General features: G+C 39.0%; 1 protein-coding gene across 5 annotated transcripts in view; it reads left to right on the forward strand.

The window, feature by feature from the left end:
• The first annotated feature begins 2,220 nt into the window (after nt 1-2,220).
• Nucleotides 2,221-25,970, forward strand: part of enpp4 (ectonucleotide pyrophosphatase/phosphodiesterase 4) — a 75,492-nt gene continuing 51,742 nt past the window's right edge. For 4 of the 5 annotated variants that reach the window (XR_006310180.2, XM_043682791.2, XM_043682769.2 and 1 more), the window contains exons 1-3: nt 2,221-2,379; nt 16,541-17,430; nt 25,455-25,625. Coding sequence is in view for 4 of the 5 variants with exons in the window: in XM_043682791.2 (XP_043538726.1) it covers nt 16,605-17,430; nt 25,455-25,625 (997 nt within the window). In the remaining variant the exon portion in view is untranslated. The remainder of the gene's footprint in view (nt 2,380-16,540; nt 17,431-25,454; nt 25,626-25,970) is intronic. The other variant, XM_087979949.1, reaches the window with a different exon arrangement.

Below are 25,970 nucleotides of genomic sequence, written 5' to 3' on the forward strand. Positions count from 1 at the left end.
AAGACAAATCAGGGCAGGACTTAGTAGTAAGGTCTTGGGGCGTGTTGCTGAACAAAGAGACCTTGGAGTGCAGGTTCATAGTTCCTTGAAAGTGGAGTCGCAGGTAGATAGGATAGTGAAGAAGGCATTTGGTATGCTTTCCTGTATTGGTCAGAGCATTGGGTATGAAGTTGGGAGGTCATGTTGCAGTTGTACACAACATTAGTTCGGCCACTTTTGGAATATTGTGTGCAATTCTGGTCTCCCTTCTATTGAAGGGATGTTGTGAAACTTGAAAGGGTTCAGAAAAGATCTGCAAGGGTGTTGCCAGGGTGGAGGGCTGGAACTGTAGGAGAGAGTGTGAATAGATTGGAGCTCTTTTTCCTTGAGTGTCGGAGGCTGAGGGATGACCTTATAGAGGTTTATAAGATCATAAAAGGCATGGATAGGGTAAATATACAAGGTATTTTCCAAGGGGTGGGGATGTCCAGAACTAGAAGGCATTGGTTTAAGGTGAGAGGGGAACGTTTAAAAGGGATCTAAGGGGACAACCTTTTCACACAGAGGGTAGTGTGTGTGTGGAATGAGCTGCCAGAAGAAGTGGGGGAGGCTGGTACAATTACAACATTTAAAAGGCATCTGAATGGGTATATGAATAGGAAGGGTTTAGAGGGATGTGGACCAAATGTTGGTAAATGGGACTAGATTAATTTAGAATATCTGGTCGGCATGGATGGGTTAAACCAAAGGTTCTGTTTCTGTGCTCTACATCTCTATGACTCTATGGTCAAATGGTAGAAGAGTGTCAAATAGAATTTAATAGTGAAAAATGTGAGGATCTTTTTGGAAGGACTAACAAGGCAAGGGAGTACATGATAGCTGGTAGAATTGTAGGAAGTGGAGAGGATTAGAGCAGCCTTGGTGTGATCCATGGATCCTGAAGGCAGCATGACATTTTGATACGGCAGTTAAGGTGACATATGGGTCACTTGCCTTTACTTGTTGAGGCACTGAATGCAAGAACAGGAAGGTTTGATGGAGCTGTTTAAAACTTTAGTAAGGCCATAACTGGAGCTCTGTAGGAAGGATGGGATTATACTAGAGAGACTGCAGAAGAGATTCACCAATATGGTGCAGAGGTTGGGGTGATTCAGCTATGAAGAGAGATTAGACAGGATGGAGTTGTTTATCTTAGAGCAGAGATGGTTGAGCGAGGACCTGATTAAAGTGTACAAAATTATGAGGTGCATAGTGAAGGTAGGAAATCATTTTTCCTCTTAACAGACAGGCCAAAAACCATCTAGGTATCCCCGTTGTTAATAATTATGTGTACCATATCAATATAACTTGTCAGAACCTCTTCTTGTTGGACTACCTAACGGTTTTCCACAGTCACACTAGACAATGTAGGTCCCAATATAAAAAGGATGATGGCAGCAAATCTACGTTACAGTAACCAAGAATTCAGCTAACTCACACAACATGATGGTCACTGGTGAGGATTAATTATGCAATATGGTGCCAGCAATGGGCATTGTATTGTCTTACTATAATCATAAGCACCTCTGCACCATCTCGTCAGTCAGTTGGGATATAAGGTAAAAGGCAAAGTCTCCATTGTCCTTGCAGGGTTGCACACTCGTTAGAGAATATCTTTGTGGAAAACACCCAGAAAAGCACCATCAACAAACATTTATCTTTTATTTACAAATTTCTCATAAAACTTTAGTTTAATAATTTTAATTTTTTTCAAATTTAGCAGTGTTTTGTCAATGGAAAAACTTTCATTTGCAATTTGGGAGTGTGGAAACTGGAGCAACTCTGTTGCTGGAGCTAATTCTGAGTTTAGCAAAATAAATGGGCCCAGGCCTTTGGGTTTTGTTTGTTGTGAACCATCGTAGGAAATGGTCTCACCCCGTAACACCGACAGAATATGACATGGACAGTTAGGTCTAAGGTATCAGTAAATAATTAGGGTATTACCATCATATTTGGAAAGCGCATCATTGTACTATTGTCACATAAATTCTAAACTCTACCCAGTGTTAAACTTTGATACTTTACCCCTGGAGGAGATCGATTAAGAAACCCAGTACTTTAGAGTTAATTTTATTTATTTTAACGCGTTTTAAAAACTGCTGCATTTGTGGGGGAAAATTGTGGGACAAGATGAAAGAAGTGGTAATACCCTGTAAAATTTTCTGTGCACTGGAAAGCCCAGCCCCCTGGGTGTCAATCAAATCCTCCTAACATGTAGGATGCGGAAGTCAAGAGGAGGACGATTGTAGTTACCTCGTTCCATTTTTGTTTTAATGTTTACTGTTTGCTCTTCTGTTAGGAGCGTGCTTTTTCTGTATGTATTCGTGTAGAGGTTCTTGGCCAGGTACAGTAACACGAGAGGTAAGCAGAGGCCGGTCGGTTCTGAGTGGGTTGATGCTGCAAGTTGTGAAGTCTGGAGCACTGACCGAGCCGCGGTGTCAGTCAGAGATTGAGGCTGTGGAGCAGAACATTCTGCAGCTCAGCCGGTAGCATGCGGGCAGTGTTTGCGAGTTATTCCCGTGTTTCAGTATGCCACTGTATCTTGCAGACCTCATTACTGCAGATCACTACACAACCAGCGCAACCGGTTTCATTTAGTGCGTTTCATTCTGACTCATATTTGTCGTAAATCTTAGGGGCGGATTTGTTATTTGGAAACCACCAAAACGAAGCTGTTTCTGCTGTTTCATTTTCTCAGATGCTGGCAATACACGGGGAATTGTGGTTAAATGTTTCAGACAGAGCTTTGGCCAGATTAGTAATTGTTAACCGTTCTTCAGTTTTCGGATTATCATGTCGGACATCAACTCGATCTTTTACCTCTATTGTATATCATATGACCCGGTCATACTGATGAGATCAGTACACAAAATAACACTGCACTCTCCAGGGTGAACATGTGAGATGTTTTGCAATGGCTTCTCTTCCTCTTACACTTACATTATCTCTGATGATGCAGCCACTTCAATTTCACACACATCCCCTTATTATCCAGAAACGGAATGTCACATTCTAGATGTAGATTGAGGATGACCAGTTGTAGTTGGCAGCCACCCGTGACTGCTCCACTATCTCTGATCTTGCCTCATCGCTTTCGGGATGCCCAGTGTCTTCAGTCCCTGCTACCAATTCTGTCCCCACATTCCTGACTCCCTCAATCTTATTGGTGCCCTATTTGACCTTGAGCTTCTGACCCAAAACATTCATCAAAATCACCATGTTTCACTCCTGCCGCAGTTCATGTACTGAAAATTCCAGACATGCCTTTGTTACCTATGAATTTCTCAGGGTGATCTTCCACCTTGGTCCAAAGCTGTTATGCTAATTTCCTAGTTATGTCAAAATCCTGTTCAGTCATTATATCTGTCCTTGATGATCTACATTGGCTTGACTCAACAATGTCCAAATTTTTAAAAATTCATTGTTTTCAAACCCTTCCTTATCTCTGCAATTCCTGAAGCTTGGATTTTCATATGGCTTTTTGTAAGGCTCACTGGAGGTTGTTTGGCAAAATTAGTTAGCATGGTATAGGTGATAATGTAGTGGCATGGATTCAGGGTTAGTTAACAAAAGCAAAAGGAATAAATAGGTCATTCTCACATTGACAGGCTGGGATTTGTATGTACTACAAGGATCTGTAATTTGGTCCCGGCTGTCCACAATATATATCAATGAAATTTTAAGTAGGGACCAAACATAATATTTCTAAATTTGCAGGAGATATAAAGCTAAACAGAAAATTTGCCATGAGGACGATATAAAATGTTTTCAGGAGGATTTGGATGGACTTAGCGATTGGTTAAAAAGAACATGGTAGATGGAATATACTGTGGATAAATGTGGGGTTATTCACTTTGGTAGGAAAAACAGATATACAGCATATTTCTTAAATGCTTGGAGGTTGTAAAGTAGATGTACAAAGGTACTTGGGTGTCCTTGTCAAGAAATCACTAAAAGCTAATGACAGGTGTTGCAAGCTATTAGACAGGTATTGAAATATTACCAATTATCACAAGAGGATTTGAGTTCAGAAATAGTGAAGTCTTTCTTCAAATGTAAAAGAATTTGGTTAGACTGCACCTGGAGTTCCATATGAAGTTTTTGTCTCTATCTCAGGAAATATATTATTACCATAGAGGAAATGTTACAATGCTTCATCAGACTTGTTCCCTGAAGGGCAGGACTGCCCCAAGAAGAGAGCAAACTGGGCCTGTAGAATTTCAAAGAATGAGAGGTGATCTCTTTAAAATCTACAAAATAATTAAAGGGATCGAAGCAGGTAAGATGTTTCCCCTGCTTGGAGAGCCTAGAACTAGAGGACACTAGTTAAAGGGAAGGGAGATGCCATTTACGACTGAGGAGAAATTGTCTTACTTGGGTGGTGAATGTTTGGAATTCTGTACCCCAGAGGTATGTGAAAGCTCAGTTTTTGAGTATGTTAAACGTAGAAGTTGATAAATATTTGATTTTCAATGGCGTAAAGGTTGTGGCAATAATATGCATAAAAGGCATTGAAGTGTTCAATCAGCCATTATCGTATTAAATGGCTCATTGTGCTGAATGGCACAATCCTATTCCTGTGTCTATGAAGGATTTAATGGTTGGGTGACATGAGGCATGGTTGATTGTTGGCCCTCAATCCTATGCCAAAGATATCTAGTTAAACCCATTTTCCTGCTCCTCCCACTGAACCCTATAAATTTTTCATTTTATTAAATCCAGTTCTCCTTTGAATACTAAGATTGAATCTGCTTCTACTACCCCTTCAGCAGTGTTTTACAGGTCACAACCACTTGTTGCAGTATAAAAAAAGTATACATTCACGCATTTCTGTCTGCATCCTATGGTTCTTGCTACTGGAAACAGTTTATCCTTGTATATTAAAACACGTAAACCTTTATGAAATCTCTACTGCTCTCATTCTTCTTTCCTGTCTTCTTCCATAAATGTTGCAAGATGTATTTATTTTTCAAAAAATATTGTTAACTGTGAAACTGGGATTTTGTTCATGTTCTGTACTTAGAGCTGTTTATGTTTGGTAATTGGCTGGACATGAAAACCAAAGTCAGATGATTTCTGAATTTAATGGATCATTAGTCAATTTGGTTTCAAAATAGCATAACACAAGAGTTTTCAGAGACTTTTCCAACAATTCCATCATGTGACATGAAATGTTATTTAAATAATCAAAGCATACTAGCTATGTCATACTAACCATGTTGTACTAAATCTAATATAAAATAAGCAATATGTTTGATCTCTGTCCATAATGAAGCAAAGATTTCAGAAACAAAGATACACTGTAAATAGCCTGAGTTGTTACTGTAGAAAATATATAGTGCAATAGCTCTGATTGTGTTGAAGGAAAATTATTTTGTTTCTACAGGAGTTTTCAATTTTAACAGTGTAATGTAAAGGGCTCAATCAGGATATTTGTGCATATTAATGTTATAAGGAAATATAAACAAAAACAGATATTCATGTTTGTCACCTTGCTTGCACGTTTTGGAATCACACCTGCTTGATTCATTTGAGCCAAGGTTATTTTGAGCCTTGGTGGAAAATCCATTAATAATGAATTACAATTTTATAATATCCAAGGATCCTCATTAAAAATGTGGAATAATGGGAGGAAACTAAAAAATTTGTGACAAGTTTTTAGGCCTGCTTCGTGTTGAATATTTGCAGAATCACTCCTTGATGTGTCAAACAAAGAATTAATGAACTTTTATTTAAAACTGTACTCATTGGTTGACATTTTAGTGTCCTAGGCTGATGAAATCTTTAAAGAAATGTAGTCAGTATTGTAATGTATAGAAGCTTGGCCACGAACTGTGCTCAGAAAAGTCTCTCAAAGTAATGTGATAAAGTGACCAATTATTGGTAGTCTGTTTAATGTTGCCCTCTTTGATATCATTTTGGTTTAAATTCCTGAAGTTATTGGGAAATTGAAATCTCACTGAGTGCCCAGAGAACCATTTTGATGTTGATTACTATAATACAGCACCTGACCCATTTTAGCATAGCTTCCTTATCTTCATTCAGGATGTTTCCATTGCCTGGCCTTCCAACAAGGCTTCTCCATATGCCACACCACTGCCTGATGTCTGCACCAGTGAGTCTTGGCCCAGCAGGTTCAGATCCCTTCAGACACCCCCACCACCCAACAGAAGCTTTTGCCCTTACATCCCACATGGACATGATAGAGCCACCCCATGTAATTGACAGGGTACTGTCTATGTTTGAGCTCAGCAGAGAATTCCCACAAGAGACGGAAGTCAGAGGTGCAGGGCTTTCTGCTGCAGACCGTAGCATGTACAGCAGTACAACAGTGCAGGGGAGCTGGTGAACATCTTCAGCTACCATCCTCCACTGAACAGCATTGGCAAAATGCTGCTTATTTGCTCTGTGCCATTGATCTGTTGCAGAATGCCTGCAGTCTTGGCTTCCAGGGAGAAGGAGGGAATGAAAAAACCCACCCAGCCTAGCCACAGACATCATGGAGGGAGCAGGAAAGCCAAAACCTCACAGCCAACCCAGAGGAACTGAGTGGACCCCAGAGGTAATGGCCGCCAGCATGAAGTGGCATAGTGGAGTAGCCAGATGATGCAACCTGGCAACAATCATGAAACAAATGATGAACCCAGTAGGCAGCCCAGAGTCTGATGACTATCAATTGTGACAATACAGCACTCCCTCCAAAGGAGAGTTGTATCAGACTTAATATTAACTTTGTTTCTGTTTCCTCAGATGCTACAGATTTTTCCAGTATTTTTGTTTCATTTTTGCACTCTCTCAGCCTAGATGACAAATAGTTGAACTTGCCTCAAGGTCTCCTTTGATTTAGTAATCTTGTCTTTTTGATCTTCACTGCGCCCACTCACCAGTTTGCATGTTAATTTGTAGTATGTGAATAGTATTTATGTACAGTTTCTGGTTGCCCTCTGGTCATTAAGAGTCAACAGAATGGTGTGAGTTTGGAACCCTTTGTAGGCCAGCCGGACAGCGTAAATACCTTGTCAAAAGGATGTTGTGATTTTTTTTTAGGCTTTATTTTACTTATGCCAGCCCACATAGTGTTAGGTTAATTGAATTAAGTTTTACAGCCAGTCTGGTGTGTTTTGTACTCGCAACCTCTGGGTGCTATCCAACACGATAAATCATGTGACTACCAAATCCTTCACACCATCACTGTTACCATCCCCATCTTCTGTTTCAAATGTTGCTGCAGTATCTTGCATTGATGAAAAGCATAATGTTGCAGATACCAGCAAGTGAATGTAAAAACAAAAACTAATGAAAACGTCAGACAGCATCTCTGGAGAAAGAAACTTAATTATCTGTCTTAAGTTCATCATTTTAGGTTACAATTATTGTTAACCACAGTGGATGCAGTAAAGACCAAAAGAGAGCAAAATTATAAAATCAAAGGAGACCTTGAGGTATTTGTAAACTAAGCTGACACTTTAACAGAGAGCTGAGAGAGTGTTAAAATAAAACAAAAGTACAGTACTGGAAAAATTGGCAACGCCTGAGAAAAGAGAAACAAAGTCAATGTTGAGTCCGATATGACCCTCAGACGATAATGTCTCCATCCATTTCTTTATTCCTTCATGGGATGAATGTGCTGCTGGTAAGCCAACATTTGTTGCCCATTTCAATTTGTTTTTGAACGTATTGGTGTGCTTGGGCATTTCAGAGGCCATCTTAAAAGTCAACCATACTATCGTGGGTCTTGAGTCAAGTGCAGATCAGACTAGGTAAAATGACAGATTTTCTTCTCTAAAGGTTATTAGGGAACCACGCAATCTGTTTGTTTTTAACAGTTACTCATTATTACCACCATTATTGAGAGTAGCTTTATAATTCAATGGTTGGTAATTGAATTAAAATTTGATCAACTGCTGTAGTGGGATTTGAACCTATGTTTCCTGAGCATTAGTCTTGGTTCATGTCCAGTGATATGACCACTATGCCACTTTGGCAAAGAAAAAAGACCAAGGATTTTCTGCTTTGGGAGAAAAACTTGAAAGAGTAGTTGTTAATGCTGTTGTGGAAATGGGGCTTTCCAACACTAAGAATCCCAGTACAGAAAGAATAAGATCAGAAATGTTATCTTTACTCTCAAACAATTAAGATATACTATAATATTGTAAGTTATTTCCATAATCCAGTTTTCCTTTCCAGTTAATATAGTCAGAGCCATAGTTTCTCACTCATTAAAGGTCACATGATTTATTTGTATGTACAAAGCTGGTCGAACCTGTCTGCGTTAAATTACAGCAAAGAGCATTTTAAAAATGTCAATAAGCAATAATATTTAAGTTGGGCTGCAAATGTGATTAAGAAAGATTATTATTAATTTTAAGTTGATATCTTTGTCAATACCGTTACTTATTTGAACAGCAAATTTGGAAAATCAACAATCGTGTCTAAAGTCTGTTTCCTCCAATTTTTGGATATCCTTCACAAGTTCCTGGCAGGTCAGACCAAATGCTGACAGAAGATGGAATCATGTTACCTGCATAGGCAAAATGTTGTTAATCTGCATAACAGTAACTTGATAGGAAAGTTTTTTTGGCTGTGGTAATCACATATTATATTTGTGAACCTGTTTGTTAAAATTTATTGTTTCAGTTCCTTAGGTTTTGCTGCTTTTTTTGTTTTTGTTTCATTTCCCCGTGTCCTGCAGCTTTGTGGTTAGCTACTTGTGTTACATCCACAACTCAGTACCTGTTTTACAAGTATTCAGTGGTTTATCCCTTCAAATGCTTATGGATCTGAAATATATTTCTAACTATTTCTGTTTGTGGAGCATTCAATATTTTATTTTAAAAATGAGTGGTGGTAAAGTTTAAAATTACTTTTATACATTTAGGTGTGGGATTAATGCTTATGAAGGAAGTTGAGTGGGAGTGTAATTGCCAGTACTGTCTTACATCAGAGCCATTTTCCTGGAGGCTGGATGGGGAGTGGAACAGTTAACTCAAAATGGATTGATTTGAACTAATAAAGAGGCCAATGAAGGCCAGTAGCTAGTGATTGTGCATACATAAGATTTCAGGATGCTAAATCACTAACTACTGAACTGGTACTAAACTTACAATGCATCATTCCTACCACATAGTGTGTTTGGAGAAATATGAATGATGTCAGTTGTGTTTCTGCTTAAGTGTTATTTTCAATTCCTGGGAACAGTGTAACAAGCTGGCAGTCCTAATAACAGAGTTTGGTTTAAATAACAGCCTGTCCAGGAGCAGGATTGTGAGCGGCTGACAGATGGCCAGAATCAGGGAACAATGGAGATGGCGCCAATGGTAGTAGGAGGTATTGTTATGATTGGAAGGAGGAGAGAGTAGATATTTGAGGCCAGAGGAGTCACCTGTGCCTTTTCTGAAGCATGATCTAGTTTCCTAGTCCTTTGCCTGTGGGGCTGGCACATCAGCTCCCCCCACTCTTCCGTTAGTTCGTGAAATTGAAACATCATTGCATCATGATACATAAATTTAAATCGGGACCACACTTACTTCCTGTGGGTGGCCTGCATAAAAGAGCAGAATGTTGACAGAATCGGAAAGGAGCAGAAGGGACACAGTAAGTAATTCCCACTATTTTGTTTGTCCCATCGACTGATTACCACCAAGCGTAGGCAGGTAAAACTAAAGCCTTTCTCTCAAAACTGGTTTGACGTGTATGTTTCACACTAGATAATTTCTGTAAGTGATTGTTCCATGCATTCTTACCAGAAGGACGTGTCAATAAGCATAATGTTTCACAGACAAAATTGTTTTTCTTTTATTAGAGCTATGATTCAGTACATCCTCTTTCCAGAAGCAATCAAGTTGTCTTCGGAATCCATTTTTAATGTTGATTTCAATCACTTCTCATAACACTTTCATATTAGGTGAGGAACATTCTCTTCTTTCTTCCTACCTCACAACAGCACCAAGCTAAATTAAGTTGATACAGCATTTGACTAAACTTACCTTTTTCATCAAGGAAAATCCAGGGTTTTTGTCTCCATGACACAATTATTCAATTCATTTTTCATGCTCTGTGCAAAGATCTCCCTTCAATTCATTCTAAATTTGTCTTTTACCAATTTCAATCGGTATCCTCTGGTTCTCTTTTATACTATAATTTGAAGAGTAGTTGACTGTCTTTTATACCTTGTAAGGTTGCCTCTTGGCTTTACTTTTTCCTTTTTCCCCAACTCTGAAAAGCTCAAGTTCTTCATGTTGGTTTTCTAATTCTGGGGAGGAATGGCTACTCTGTGAACTATCTTAAGGGCTGGCAAACCCCTTACTTTCTGCTAACCAGAATACAGATTGGTTGCTTGAACCAGATTGGATACAATACTTAAACATATGGCGCATGATATGGCTGGAGAACATTCATATGTGTGCTTTACTGTTTGAATGTAAATCTACATTTCATATACTTGATCGTCAAGGCACCAGCAGTGAGTAGACACATTGCCTAACTGTAGGAAACACACATGTCAAAGCACTGGTCTTCAGTCAATGCTTTAATGAGGCTTTAAAAAGCAACACCAGGATAAAATTACTGCCAGTGTTTAATACTTCTTCCCTCCGCTCCCCCCACCCCACCCCTCCACATCAGATATTAGAACTTTTAGTGAAGAAAAAGATGGTGGATTTCCTTTTCAAAATGCAGGCTGTTGTGAAGTTCTTGGAATAGAAACAGTTATATATTCAGCTAGCAGTAGCTTGTAAAAGTTTTGCAATACAGTCATACACTTCTACAACGCTGTCAGTACAAATTAGCCAGTAGTATGGGAGGCTCCAAAAATACTGTATTGAGCCCAGTAGCTGACTAAGCTGGTTGTATGATTAATTTAGAATATGAACTGCCTGAGTTGTTAAACTAGGATCCTTTATCTGTTCATAGGAGACTCCTCTATTGGTACATGCGTATATGGTAGCATCAATTGGATTAAATTTGTTTCATTACAGCTAGCTTTATGTTAATATCAAATGCTGGCTCATTATTTTGTCAAAATGTATATTCGTAAGACTGATACATTTATATTTCAGGAAAGTTGGTCTATCCTTTGAAATGATGCAAGAATTAAACTGGTTTTGTGCAGACATTTAATACCTTTGTCAAAATTCATTCACTTCATCCTCAGATTTGCAGAAAACTTTTACAAGTTTTCATTCTACTTTGGTTCTGAATCAAAAATAATAACTAATCACACCAATAAAAATTTGTGCACTGCTTATATAATAGTACAACCTAAAAGTACAATAGGGTCCCTTTTTGATCTAAGCTATGTCGGGATGATTTCTGCCTAACTTTCCTTAACCCTTCCCAGAACCCGTCATATAGAAGAACACCTAATTTCAAAGTTAAAAATCACACGACACCAGGTTATAGTCCAACAGGTTTAATTGGAAGCACACTAGCTTTCGGAGCGACGCTCCTTCATCAGGTGATAGTGGAGGGCTCAATCGTAACACAGAATTTACAGCAAAATTTACAGTGTGATGTAACTGAAATTATACATTGAAAAATTGATTGTCTGTTAAGCCTTTCATCCGTTAGAATACAGTGATAGTTTCACTTCTTTCATGTGTAAATCACAAAACCTTTTTTTTAAAAAGTTGCATTCTCGGGTTAGCTGTTAACAATGGTGATAGCTAGACAATATGTTGAAGGTGTTGACCCCTGTGTTCTCTGTCTATGCCATGATGTTCAGATTGATTCTAATCTAAAAAGTGAGATAACGGAGTTTTACATGAATGCATGCAGTTTTTGAGCAAAGTACAATGTAACCCTGCAAGTACAAATTCACAAATTGACAACATTTTCTTCCTCTGGACCCATGGTGAGGAGTCACTGATAAGACTATATAGTGACATCAACAAGTTTCATCCCACCATCAAACTCACCATGGACTACTCTCGGCTATCTGTCTCATTCTTGGACACGTGCATCTCCATCAAGGATGGACACCTCAGCACCACACTCTACCACAAACCCACAGACAGCCTCACAATGCTACACTTCTCCAGCTTCCACCCAAAACATATTAAAACAGCCATCCCCTATGGAGAAGCCCTACGCATACACTGGATCTGCTCAGATGAGGAGGAACGTGACGGACACCTGGAAATACTCAAGGATGCCCTCACAAGAACAGGGTACGATGCTTAACTCATCGATCGCCAGTTCCGACGTGCTACAGCAAGGAACCGTAATGACCTCCTCAGGAGATAGACACGTGCTGCAACCTATAGGATTACCCTTTGTTGTTCAGTATTTCCCAGGAGCTGAAAAATTACACCATGTTCTTTGTGATCTGCAACACATTATCAATGAGGATGAGCACCTCACCAAGACCTTCCCCACACCTCCACTACTTGCCTTTAAACAACTGCCAAACCTCAAACAGATCGTTGTTCGTAGCAGGCTGCCCGGCTTTCAGGACAACTCCATACAACCCTGTCACGGTAGGCGCTGCAAGACGTGTCAGAGTGTGGACATAGATACCACTATTACGCGTGGGGACACCTCCCACCTTGTACATGGCAGGTACTCATGTAACTCAGTCAACGTTGTCTATCTTATACGTTGCAGGCAAGGATGCCCGGAGGCATGGTACATTGGGGAAACCAAGCAAAGGCTATGACAATGGATGAATGGGCACTGCACAACAATCAACAGACAGGAGTGTTCCCTCCCAGGTGGGGAACACTTCAGTGTTCCAGGACATTCAGCCTTGGACCTTCGGGTGACCATCCTCCAAGGTGGACTTCAGGTCAGCCAGCAGCAAAACGTGGCCGAGCAGAGGCTGACAGCTAAGTTTGGTACCCATAGGGAGGGCCTCAACCAGGACCTTGGGTTCATGTCACATTACAGGTGACCACCATTGCACTACACACACACACACAGATACTCCTACACACACGCACACTCTCACACACACACACAGCATTCCTATACACACAGACACACATATACACAGACGCGCACACAGACACCGACACACACCCTTACAGACTTCCTGAAGAAGGGCTTATGCCCGAAACGTCGATTCTCCTGTTCCTTGGATGCTGCCTGACCTGCTGTGCTTTTCCAACAACACATTTTCAGCTTACAGACACACACACTCCCACACTCTCACATGCACCCCCTCACAAACTTAAGACACTCTGCACTCACTACACACACACATACACTTTCTCACACTCACAACCCCCAACCCAGACAGACACACACAGACAGACAAAGACCCACATGCACACATATATTGTGTGGGGTGAATTTGTACTTGCAGGGTTACATTGTACTTTGCTCAAAAACTGCATGCATTCATGTAGAACTCTGAGCTCAAAAACTGCATGAATTATGTAAAACTCCGTTATCTCACTTTTTAGATTAGAATCAATCTAAACATCATGGCATAGACAGAGAACACAGGGGGCTAATACCTTCAACATATTGTCTAGCTATCACCATTGTTAACAGCTAACCCGAGAATGCAACTTTTAAAAAAAAAAGGTTTTGTGATTTACACATGAAAGAAGTGAAACTATCACTGTATTCTAACGGATGAAAGGCTTAACAGACAATCAGTTTTTCAATGTATAATTTCAGTTACATCACACTGTAAATTTTTGCTATAAATTCTGTGTGTTACGATTGAGCCCTCCACCATCACCTGATGAAAGAGCGTCGCTCCGAAAGCCAGTGTGCTTCCAATTAAACCTGTTGGACTATAACCTGGTGTTGTGTGATTTTTAACTTTGTACACCCCAGTCCAACACCGGCATCTCCAAATCATGACCTAATTTCAAAGTTAGTTCAGATTTGGCTAAATATTTCAATAAGCCTTTTAGAGTTTAATGTAGAATTAACATTGGCACCTTCAATGTCATTATCAATGTTTGCTGCTATTACTCAACTGAAATTGACAGGAACTTTGGGAGTCTACATGGGTATGGAATACCTTTGAAATCCACAGGTTGCTGTTAGTAATTCTGCAGATGAAAAGTTAACTCTCTCAAAATTCATTTGCTTTTATGGAGGTAAAAATTAAGTACTGTTTTCCGAGAGGGCGTGCAGTTGAGATTCCATTCTCTCAACCCACCTGTCCAACTCATTAATGGAAAATCAGTTGAATTGACTCTAACTTCCATTCTTACACTGTTAGTATTGCTGAAGGTTACAGATTTGTTTCTAACAAAATTACATTTATAGTGAATGACACCTTCCATCTAAATCCTAGTTAGCGTAATCATAATCATTTATTTCATTGTCAGAAAATTTATATTCAAAGTAAAGGATAAAATGCTTTTAGGTTCCTTGTTTGCTGTCTGTGAGAGTAATGCATTTGGCCTTGCTTGCTGACATCACCACTGACGCATCACGGGAAATACCCTTGCCCTGGTTCCAAACTTAAACTGCAGTCAGGAAAAGAGGCCTATGCCACAGATGTAACTGTATCTTTGTGCACAGCTTTCTTTTGAGCCAAACAATGCACTCCATTGCTTTGTTCCAGACTCCCAAATCTAGACCCATGTGATTGTGAGCTTCTTGAGACCAATGCCGTTTTCCCAAAATGATCACTATTTATAAATTGTACCTGCAATTTTGTGAAATCTCTAAGACTTCTAATTATTAGTCATTAGCAAGGTTAGATCTCATGGAATACAGGGAGAACTAGCCAATTGGATACAGAATTGGTTTAAAGGTGGAAGACAGAGGGTGCTGATGGAGGGTTGCTTTTCAGACTGGAGGCCTGTGACCAGTGGTATGCCACAAGGATCAGTGTTGGGTCCACTGATTTTCGTCATTTATATAAATGATTTGGGTGTGAGCAAGTTAGTAAATTTGCAGATGACACCAAAATTGGAGGTGTAGTTGACAGTGAAGAAGATTCCCTCAGAGTACAATGGGATCTTGATCAGATGGTTCAATAGGCTGAGGAGTGGCAGATGGAATTTAATTTAGATAAATACAAGCTGCTGCATTTTTGAAAACCAAATCAGAGCAGGACTTATACACTTAATGGTAACGGCCTGGGGAGTGTTGCTGAACAGAGACTTTGGAATGCAAGCTCATAATTCCTTGAAAGTACAGTGGCAGGTAGATAGGATAGCTTTCCTTTACTGGTCAGAGCATTGAGTATAGGAGTTGGGAAGTCAGGTGGGGCTGTATAGGATAGTGATTAAGCCTCTTTTGGAATATTGTGGCATTTGTGGTCTCCTTCCTATTGGAAGGATGTTGTGAAACTTGAAAAAGTTCAGAGAATAATTTACAAGAATGTTGCCAAGGTTGGAGGATTTGAGCTATGGGGAAAGGCTGAGCTATGGGGAAAGGCTGAATAAGTAGTGCTCTTTTCCCTGGAGTGTCAGAGGTCGAGGGGTGACCTTAGAGAGGTTTATAAAATCTTGAGGGGCATGGATGGGATAAATTGACAAGTTCTTTTCCCCGGAGTGGCTGAGTCCAGAGCTTGAGGGCACTTTAGGGTGCGAGGGGGAAAGATATAAAAGGGACCTAAGGGACAACTTTTTCACATAGAGGGTGGTGCATATATGAAATAAACTGTCAGAGGAAGTGGTGGAGGCTGGTACAATTACAGCATTTACAAGGCTTCTGGATTTGTATATGAACAGGAAGGGTTTAGAGGGATATGGGCCAAATGCAGGCAAATGGGATTAGATTAGGTTGCGATATCTTGTTGGCCTGGATGGGTTGGTCTGAAAAGTCTGTTTCCATGCTGTATATCTCTATGACTCTGTTACCTTCTTGGGAGAACAGGATTACTTGATTACTGTTCACCTCAAAAATGACAAAGCACTGACCATTTGACAAGGCAAATGTCAAATATTCTACAGTATTGATGTTTCAATTTCGATGACTTCAGTCTAATTTTTCTGAAAGTAAAAATGAATTTTATAGATTATTAGAATTGTATCGTTATGATAGACTAGCTTACCAAGACCTTTTTTATTAATTGTTAATACAAATAGGTATTTTGTGTGACTGATATATTTATGATGCAAATTGTTAACTAACTTAAGTACATCTCAAAAATTTCCAATCTAGCACAAATAGTGCCAAAAGTTTGCTGACATTTTCTAATGTGGTTTAACTGAGGTAATGAATTAAGTTTTTCCTAACTCTCTCAAGAGAAATTGAAAATGTTGCAATATTTTCTTTGGTTTAATTATAACTGTTTTATATAATTAGTGAAGCTTGAGCTTTCATATGCAATTTCTTCTTTGTAATTTGATTTCAAAGTATTTATCTCAACAAATTGTGCTTTACTGGAACAATTGCCTGATCTATTTTGTCACAAACTGTCATATGGGCAAAGATCGTAGCATTAATACAGTGCTTGTCACGGACAAAAAGGACCTGCCAAATGCTGGTATCAAAGTAATGTGAATCTCTTTGTTACTATTGTTTTCTTTTTTTAAAAAAAAAGTAAAAGATAAAAAGTATTTTGATTGTTACTCTTGCCATTTAATGACTGTCTTGTATCTTTCAGTGCACCAAGCAGGCTTTTCTGAAGGTTTATAAGGCTGTGGCTGCTTGCAGAAAATTATCCTAGAATGCATAGCTTCTGGTACATCTTGGTATTTGTGTCTGGATTCCTCAAGTGCCACTGCAATAATGCAACAAGCGGCTCCGAGGTTAGATTGCTTCTCGTGTCCTTTGATGGATTCAGGGCTGACTATCTTGAGCGATACAACTTTCCAAACCTGAAGAAAATGATTGATGATGGGGCACATGTGAAGCATCTAACAAATGTGTTTGTTACTAAAACTTTCCCAAATCACTATTCCATCGTCACAGGCCGCTATGCAGAAAGCCATGGTATTGTGGCCAATTCAATGTATGATGCAGCCACCAGAAAGAATTTTTCAGTCTTCGCAGACCAAGATCCATTTTGGTGGAATGAGGCTACACCAATTTGGGTAACTAATCAGCAACAAGGGCACAAGAGTGGAGGAGTAATGTGGCCTGGTACTGATGTGTCCATACAAAATACAACCCCTTCCTACTACTTGAATTATGACCACAATGTCACATTCAATAAGCGAGTTGACCACATTATAAAGTGGTTTACCAACTCAACAGAACCCATTAATTTTGGTGCATTGTACTGGGAAGAGCCTGATTCCACTGGACACCATTATGGACCCGAAAGTCAACAGCTAGTCAATATGTTGAAAGAAGTGGATGATCACATTGGCTATTTAATTGAGCAACTTCAAAAGACTGGACTTTGGAACACAATTAATGTAATTCTCACCAGTGACCATGGAATGGCTCAATGTTCTAAAGACAGAGTTATAGAATTGGATAAATGTATTGGACGTGATAACTATACAGAGGTGACTCATTCTCCAGTGACAGCTATATTGCCCCATAACAGTAAGTAGTGATAAATAGGCAATTTTGACTAAACAACTGTAGAATCATGTTATTTCTAAAATGAGATTCTGAATCAAGTCAGATATAAGAAATTGTACTATAATATTCTGAACTACAGGTTTAAAGACTTTCTATTCCTTGATTATGATTTTTACTCTAACAGCTCTAACTATAATAGTAGAAGATGCACTTGGATGTTCACAAAATATATTTAGTAATTCAATAAAAACAGGATTATGATATAGAAATTAACATCAATCATCCAGTGATTCTCTCATAGACCCCGGTTTGAAAACCTCTGTTTTAAACCAAGCAAAAGTTGAAATTGCATAATTCTGTGTTGGTACCTGGATTCTGGTGCAGATATTGCTAATATACAGTATCTAACTATGTTAAATTATTCACACCTTAGATACATTGCACATAAATTATATGATGTGAGAAATTTGTGAGAAAAGCATTATCCTTGCGGGCTCAGGTGTGTAAAACAAAATTTGCGTGTATGTAGCACCATTCACAAATTCGGGACATCCAAACATTAATCACTTTTGATGTGTCGCCACTATTCTGATATAGGAAATGCAGCAACCAATTTGCATACAGCAGCTCTCACAAGTAGCAGTGTGATAATAGTCTGTTTTTGTAATAATGATTTGAGCAATAAATATTAGCCAAACATCATCTGTGAAGAGAGAGAGAGAGAGAGAAAAACAGTTAACCTTTCAGATATTCCTCCCAATAGATGCTGCCTGAACTAGAGTAATTACTGGCATGGAAGACAGGCCATTCAGTCCATTGAGACCAAACCAGTTTTCTATAGCGCAGTCCATTCAGGACCATGCTGCCTGACCTATTGAGTATTTCTGGCAGAAATCCTCCAGTTTCTGTTTCAGATTTTGGCACCTCCAGCATCTTTTGATTATTGGCTGAATCCTAAAAGGCCAATAATGGTGTTAGCTGCACACAGGAATCATTTATAATCAGCAGGCAGCATGGATAGTATCTTCTGCCCATATTGGTAGCCTGTGCTGGATGGTTGTTTTGGCAAATTTCCACTTTCTAAGCCACAAACGTTTTTACTAGAGTTAGATCTGGAGTGTCCATGTTAACCTTAATGGTAAAATGAAAAGTCAATCATAATTATAAATAGAGTTCTGAAAGTTGTTCCAGTCTTGCTTTGCTCTAAGTAACCTCATGTACAAGTATGTTTACATAAGTTTCAAAGAACTTAATTACGTTTATCACAATAAACACAAAGAAATGATAGTTGAAGGGTGTGATGTTGGAAAAGTATAGCGGTCAGGCAGCATCCGAGGAGCAGGAGAATCGACGTTTTGAGCATAAGCTCTTCATCAGGAAAGCTATTCCTGATGAAGAGCTTGTGCTCAAAATGTCGATTCTCCTGCTCCTCGGGTGCCTCCTGACCGGCTGTGCTTTTCCAGCACCACACTCTTCGACTCTGATCTCCAGCATCGGCAGTGCTCACTTTCTCCCACAAAGAAATGATACTTAATATAAGCAGTGGACCAGCTTACTGCTGACAGGGCACGTGTCTCCTTCTGTTGACTGAAGTTCTTCTGTCTTCTCTTAACTGCAATCTGGATTGCTCAGAGTTGCTGTTTTTTTAATGTGTAACTTCAAGCAAAAGCTGTTCCACTTCAAAATGGCTTCAGAGTTTGTTTACAATAAAATTGTATCTTCTGTTACTGAGAGTATGTTATCCTGTGGTCAGTAAAGCAGTAATAAAACCATGACCTTACATTTGACCTGGACTGTAAGGCCAACCTCACTTGCAACAGAAACATGGCTTGTATTCTGTCAAACTGTGGTCAGTACAATATTAATACTTCCCTTGCTCAATCATTACACCAACTAAACTAAAACTAATTGTTGAAAAATAAATTCAATCCTCGATTGGCTCATAACTTCTTGCGACCGGTCAACAATTGGCATTTATAGCAACATTTTCTGTGAAAATCTGCCTGAAATGCAAGATTGAAATTCTGTTGCCCGTTATAGACTGTATGTTTAACAAATTGGATTGAAGGATTGTTACAGGCTCTATTTAAAGTATGTGTTAATGAGTGAATTCAGTGTCAAATCAGGTGCAAAAATAGAAATAAAGAAGAAAAAGATTGAAGATTAAAATAGATTAAATGAAAATGCAATGCAAAGTAAAAGAATTTTCCAATCATAATTAAAACCTGAGATTGAAAATCTCTGCTTAATTTTAATGCTCGAGTTTGACTAGAAGTAAATAGTATCTTCCATGTCATCCAATGGGTGCTTGGATTTGAAATTACTGAACATAATACTCTTTGAGTTTGCTTTTTAATTACTGTGCATGTATAGCAAGTTCATCTTTCTTAATGAATTTTGGAGTGCAGGTTTATAGTTCCTTGAAAGTGGAGTCACAGGTAGACAGGATAGTGAGGAAGGTGTTTACTATGCTTTCCTTTTTTGGTCAGAGCATTGGTTTTGGAGTTGGGAGGTCATGTTGCAACTGTATAGGACATTGGTGATTAGGCCATTTTTGGAATACAGATGAACCTCGATTATCTGAAGTCCATGGGTGGGAGTATTTTGTTTGGTTAATCGAATTCCGGATAATCGAATGCCAGATAACCTAGTTTAGCCAAGCATTGGGATCTTGCAATCTTGCTGGATAATCCGATATTCGGATAATCGAGGTTCCTCTGTATTGGGTGCAATAAGAACTATGATAAGGACAAGCCAGGGAACTATAGACTGATGAGCCTGACATCGGCGGTGGGCAAGTTGTTGGAGGGAATCCTGAGGAACAGGATTTACGTGTATTTGGAAAGGCAAGGACTGATTAGGGATAGCCAACATGGCTTTGTGGTTGGGAAATCACGTATCACTAACTTGATTAAGTATTTTGATGAAGTAACAAAGAGGATTAATGATGGCAGAGTAGTGGACGTGATCAATAAGGACTTCAATAAAGCATTTAACAAGGTTCCTCATGGTAGACTGGTTAGCAAGGTTAGATATCATGGAATATGGAGAACGAGCCATTTGGATACAGAACTAGCTCAAAGGTAGAAGACAGAGAGTGGTGGTGGAGGGCTGCCTTTCAGACTGGAGGCCTGTGACCAGTGATGTGCCACAAAGATCGGTGCTGTGTTCACGGCTTTTTTTGTAATTTATATAATTGATTTGGATGTGAACATAGGAGATATAGTTTAGTAAGTTTGCAGATGACACCAAAATTGGAGGTGTAGTGAACACCTAATAAGGTTACCTCAGATCAGATGGGCTAATGAGCTGAGGAGTGGCAGATGGAGATTAATGTTGATAAATGTGAGGAGCTGCATTTTGGAAGAACAAATCAGAGTAGGACTCATACTTAATAGTAAGGTCCTGGGGAGTGTTGCTGAACAAAGAGACCCTGGTGTGGTGGTTCATAGTTCCTTGAAAGTGGAGTTGCTAGTAGATGGGATAGTGAAGAGGCGTTTGGTATGCTTTCCGTATTGGTTGAGCATTGGGTGTTGGAGCTGTACAAGAGATTGGTTGGGCCACTTTTGGAATATAGTGCAATTTTGGTTCTCCCCCATGTTGTGAAACTCGAAAGGGTCCAGAAAAGATTTTCGAGGATGTTACCAGGGTTGGAGGGTTTGAACGATAGTGAGAGGCTGGGGCTGTTTTCCCTGGAGCGTCAGAGGCTGAGGGATAACCTTATAGAGATTTACAAAATCATTAGGTGTATGGATAGGGTAAATAGACAAGGTATTTTCCCTGGGTGGGGGAATCCTGAACTAGAGGGTTTAGGGTGAGAGGGCAAAGATTTAAAAGGGACCTAAGTGGCAACGTTTTCAGGCAGAGGGTGGTGAGTGTATGGAATGAGCTGCCAGAGGAACTGGTGGAGGCTGGTAAAATTACACGATCTAAAAGGCAACTGAATGGGTACAGGAACAGGAAGGGTTTAGAGAGATATGGGCCAAATGCTAGTAAATGGGCCTAGATTGATTTAGGATATTTGGTTGGCATGGATGAGTTGGACCAAAAGGTCTGTTTCCATGCTATATATCTCTATGACTCTGACTCTACGTGTCACGGAAGTGACATCTTGCTAACAGCAGAGTGGTGCTGTTCTGATAGATTCTCAATTTGCTACGTAATTGATAAATTATCATTATTAGAAGGGCTATTTTGTGAATTTTAAGCTTTTATTTTTATTTAGTTGCCCTGTTATAGGGAAGATTTATTAAACTTTAGGGGGTTCAGATAAGATTTACCAGGATCTTGCCAGGAATGGAGGGTTTAATCTATAAAAATAGACAGGAAAGACTGAGATCTTTTTCGCTGGAGCATAGCAGGTTGATGGCTGACCTTATTGAGGTTCATAAGATCACAATGGACATAAATAAGGTGAATAGCCAGGGTCTTTTCCCTAGGTGGGGAGTTGAAAACTAGGGGACATATTTTTAAGGTGAAAGATTTGAAAAGGACAGAAGGGGCAATTTTTTTACACAGAGCACAGTTCATTTGTGGAATGAACTGCCAGAGAAAATAGTGGATGCAGTTAGAGTTATAACATTTTAAAGTTCATGAATAGGAAAGGTTTGGAGGGATGTGGCCAAGTGCAGGCAGGTGGGACTTGTTTAGTTTGGGAACATGGTCAACGTGGGCTAGTTGGAGTCTTTTTCCGTACCGTATGACTTAACTGTATTTTTGGAAGCAGTAAACAGTTAAAATTCCTCTTGTGGTGCCAAATTGTCATTATCTTTATTACAGTTTTTGTGTTGCCGTAGACAAGATTATTGGCCTTTGTCTTCACTCTCAGTGACAAACTACAATCTTTATAATTTCTCCCAAACCACTACTCCATATAAACCAAACAGTTGACGTTCTTGATGCTCTCTTGAATGACATTATTGTCCTGTTTGTCCAGCACTCTATCTTTACTGACATATTTCATTCAATATAATTGGCATTGGACAAAGCCATAGAAGAATTTAAAATAACCTAATTCCCCCCATCTGTTCTTCTGAAGCTGGCCTTTTCGTTATTGCCCTTAAGAGTTTCGATTTCTTTCTTCAATTGATTGAGTCCTATCTTTGGATTTCTCTCCCTAAAGTTCTTTGATTATCTATTATATTAAAGGTACCAGAGAAGGTCTGATGGCTACTGCACTGGCCCTGGTTCTGCTCCAATTGCTACTTTTGAATACACCTTCTTATTTCCCTCAGCCAAGGCCATTTTACTGTTCCATTTTTTAGTCATTCGATGATTTAAAAAAAAACAGCAAGAGAAAGAGAATGGATGAAGAAAACAAACAGAATGTGTGGGAGATGGAGATAGTGGCTGAATAGAAGAAATCGGAAAATGGTTGGGTTTGGAGAGAAAGCAAATCAAAAAAGTGAAAGTGAAATGGGAGGTGAATTACCAGGGAGGAGGCAGGAACGGGAAGAAGGAGGGAGAAAAATGTGAAATAAATGAGAGAGAAAACCACAAGATAAATGCAGACACTAAAGGGAAGGAGAGGAGAATGGCACATGGAAGACTTTTCCTGACTTAATTCTTAGTTAAGGGATATGAAAAGCTGAGATTTTGTGGGTGTTTCTGGTTGTAAATAAGGTTGTATTTGTTTGTTTTTCCTTTTGTCTGTCTATAGTATAAGGAAAGAACATAAAAAAAGGAGCAAGATTTGACCAGTGACATCATGGTGATATTCTGCTTTAACACCATTGATGCATCTTCCCTGTATGCCTTTTTTTAATATGTAGAAATCTATCAATCTCAGTTATAAATATACTCAACAACTGAACCTTCAAAGGTGTGATGCTTATTCTGACACTCTGCCCCTGGTTCTATAAATCCCCAGCTAGGTGAACATTCCTTCATGCATTTACCCTTCTATCAATCACCATAAAAATTTTGTGTGCTTGAATGAGATCACTCTGAACCTTTTAAACTGTAGAGGATAAAGGCCAAAAGTATGACCTGTTATATGAATAATTCTCAGAAAAATGGGCTTTAAAAGTTAAATTTCATTTCCTTTTTTTCCTCTCAAGAGTATTTGGGCTTTGCTCCAATAAAATTAGGATCCACTCCTTTTGCAGCACATCTGGTCATGTAACTAGAGCATCTGCTCTGACATGGTTGATTTTATTGCTTCATTTGGTGTACCCATGTGGCACCTTCTTTGGTTGTTGTCTGTTGTACCTGTTCAAATTAGTGCAGAAATTAATTGAAAGTAATGCTGATGACTGGTAAATTCCAGTATCAACATGCAATCGTCAATGTAATGTGCCTGAGCCACCTATTTCAAAGTGGTATCCAATTAGACCCAATGCCCTGCTATTTTCCTCATAGCCCTCAGCTTTTTCTGTCTTTTTAACCATTTTAAAAAATTCTCCATTTATAAACTACCATTCAATCTGTTTCTAGCATGCTGTCAGTGCATTCCAGAGCATAATAGCTCACATCATAAAGTAATTCCTCTCTTCCTTCCAGTCCTTTTGTCAATTGTCTGAAACTGGTACGTTCTGGTTACTGACACTCCTAGTCAGCAGAGTGTTGATGGTGGGGGAGTCAACTTCCCATCATAATCATCCATATTAAAGAAAAAGGTCAACTTGTCAAAAGACCTACTGCTGCTGAGATTTTTGGACTATTCCTTCAGTTCAGTACATTTGATTAATTGAAATCAGCAGGGGAACTCTTGAGGAAGCTATTTTAACCTAATCATCTTGCAAAGAGACTGACTGGGTCATGAGCAACATGGCTTTCTATCTCAATAAATGTGACTGTCCATTAAAGCCTAATACTTGAGTTCCACCTGATCTTGTGCACCTCCTGCTAGTGACATAGGTAGAAAGGCCAATTTTATATCGTCATGTGGGGCTGATGTCATTAAAGTGATTGTAATGTTTCTTTCAGTTGCTTTACTAAAACCTGGATACTTCAGTAACATTTGTATGAGGGTTATTGGTGTGTATTTACAGATAAAAACAAGATTATGCCTCTTATATATTTGATTAAATGTATACACTGTATGACTAAGTTTTCTTTAAGCTTGTCGAAATGATGACTGTATTTGTGTTTTTGTTCTTGAAAATATTGTAATCAGCTGTGCAAGGAGTAAATATACTTGATGCAGTTAGCGATTTGATGTAATTTCAGAACGCATAGCTATGGTTTTATAGAGTACAGTGTATCTGATATTAAATAATATCTAATGACCAGTGTCCAGGGAAAGAAGTGTGACAATTTCAGTTTAAACATATTGTAACTTTTAAGTCTAGTCAAAGAAAGGTTTTAAAATTCAAATGGTCTAAGTTAAAATAACCTCATGGCCTGTCAAACCTGCTATTCCATTCCATACAATTATGGTTGATCCATGGCTAAATTGGGATTCCGTTCCACTTTCCTGCCCAATTTAAATGTCCCTTGATTCCCAGAGAGACCAAAAAGCTGTCTACTCCAACTTTGCATGTGTTCAAAGATGGAGACTCCAGAGCCATTTGAGAAAGAGAATACTCAAGATTCACGACACTTTAACTCAAGAAATTTCTCATCTCGGTCCAAAATGATTGGCCTCTATCCTGAGACTGCTCCGCATTTTGATTTCTAACTATTGGAAACAATTTTTCAGCATTTACCCTTCAGAATCTTGTACGATTCAATAGAACCATTCTTCTGAATTCCATAAATCTGATTTGCTCAGCCTCTTATCAGAGGACAACTCCTCCCAGGGACTAATCGAGTGAATCTTAATTATGTTGCCTCCAATGCAGGTATATCTTTCCTTTTTTAAACATAGTGATGAAAACAGCACACACAATCCAGATATAAGCTCACCAAAACCTTGAACAATTGTAACAAGACTTCTTTATTCATGTATTCCAATCCCCTTGCAATAAAGGCCAACATGCCTTTTGTCTTCTGAATTGTACATAGCAGAGTTATACAGTATGTCTTTTGTTTTAACATGCAATTTTAGTCAGTTTTGAATATAAGGTTCAACACATGATTCCATTTTGTTTTTTTTCTAACAGACATAAGTTATGTGTACAAATTGTTGTTGAACTGTGACAGTCACATGAAGGTATATTTAAAAGAAGATATTCCAGACCGTTTTCACTACAAATACAATGAAAGGATTCAGCCAATTCTTCTTGTTGCTGATGAAGGGTGGACAATTGTTCAGAATGGATCAATCACCAGGAGTAAGTTCAAAATGCAAAAGGATATATTTTTGTTTTTGAAGTTTGAGCTTTCATTCCCAGTGTTGTTTCAGTATGTCGGGTGTGTGTGGTAAAGCTTCACAATTATTTTTCACCAAAACATCTAGTTCTAGCAGGGCAAAAATGGGCATTCTGCAACAAGTGCCATCCCCAATCCCTCAAACCCTCTTTACTGCCTAAAATGCTCCAGTCAGCAGCATGATGGAATAATCATCAATTGACTGGCTGTGTATCGATACAGCTACAGTCAAATCTTGGAACAATTCAGGGCGATGTTGTCCATTTGATCAATGTTTCACTTGTTTTTTAACACACACCCCCCTCCAA

The sequence above is a fragment of the Chiloscyllium plagiosum genome, unplaced genomic scaffold (assembly GCF_037043375.1).
Source record: "Chiloscyllium plagiosum isolate Xiang-an unplaced genomic scaffold, Cpla_swu_hap1 HiC_scaffold_3, whole genome shotgun sequence".
In the NCBI taxonomy this organism is placed as follows: domain Eukaryota; kingdom Metazoa; phylum Chordata; class Chondrichthyes; order Orectolobiformes; family Hemiscylliidae; genus Chiloscyllium; species Chiloscyllium plagiosum.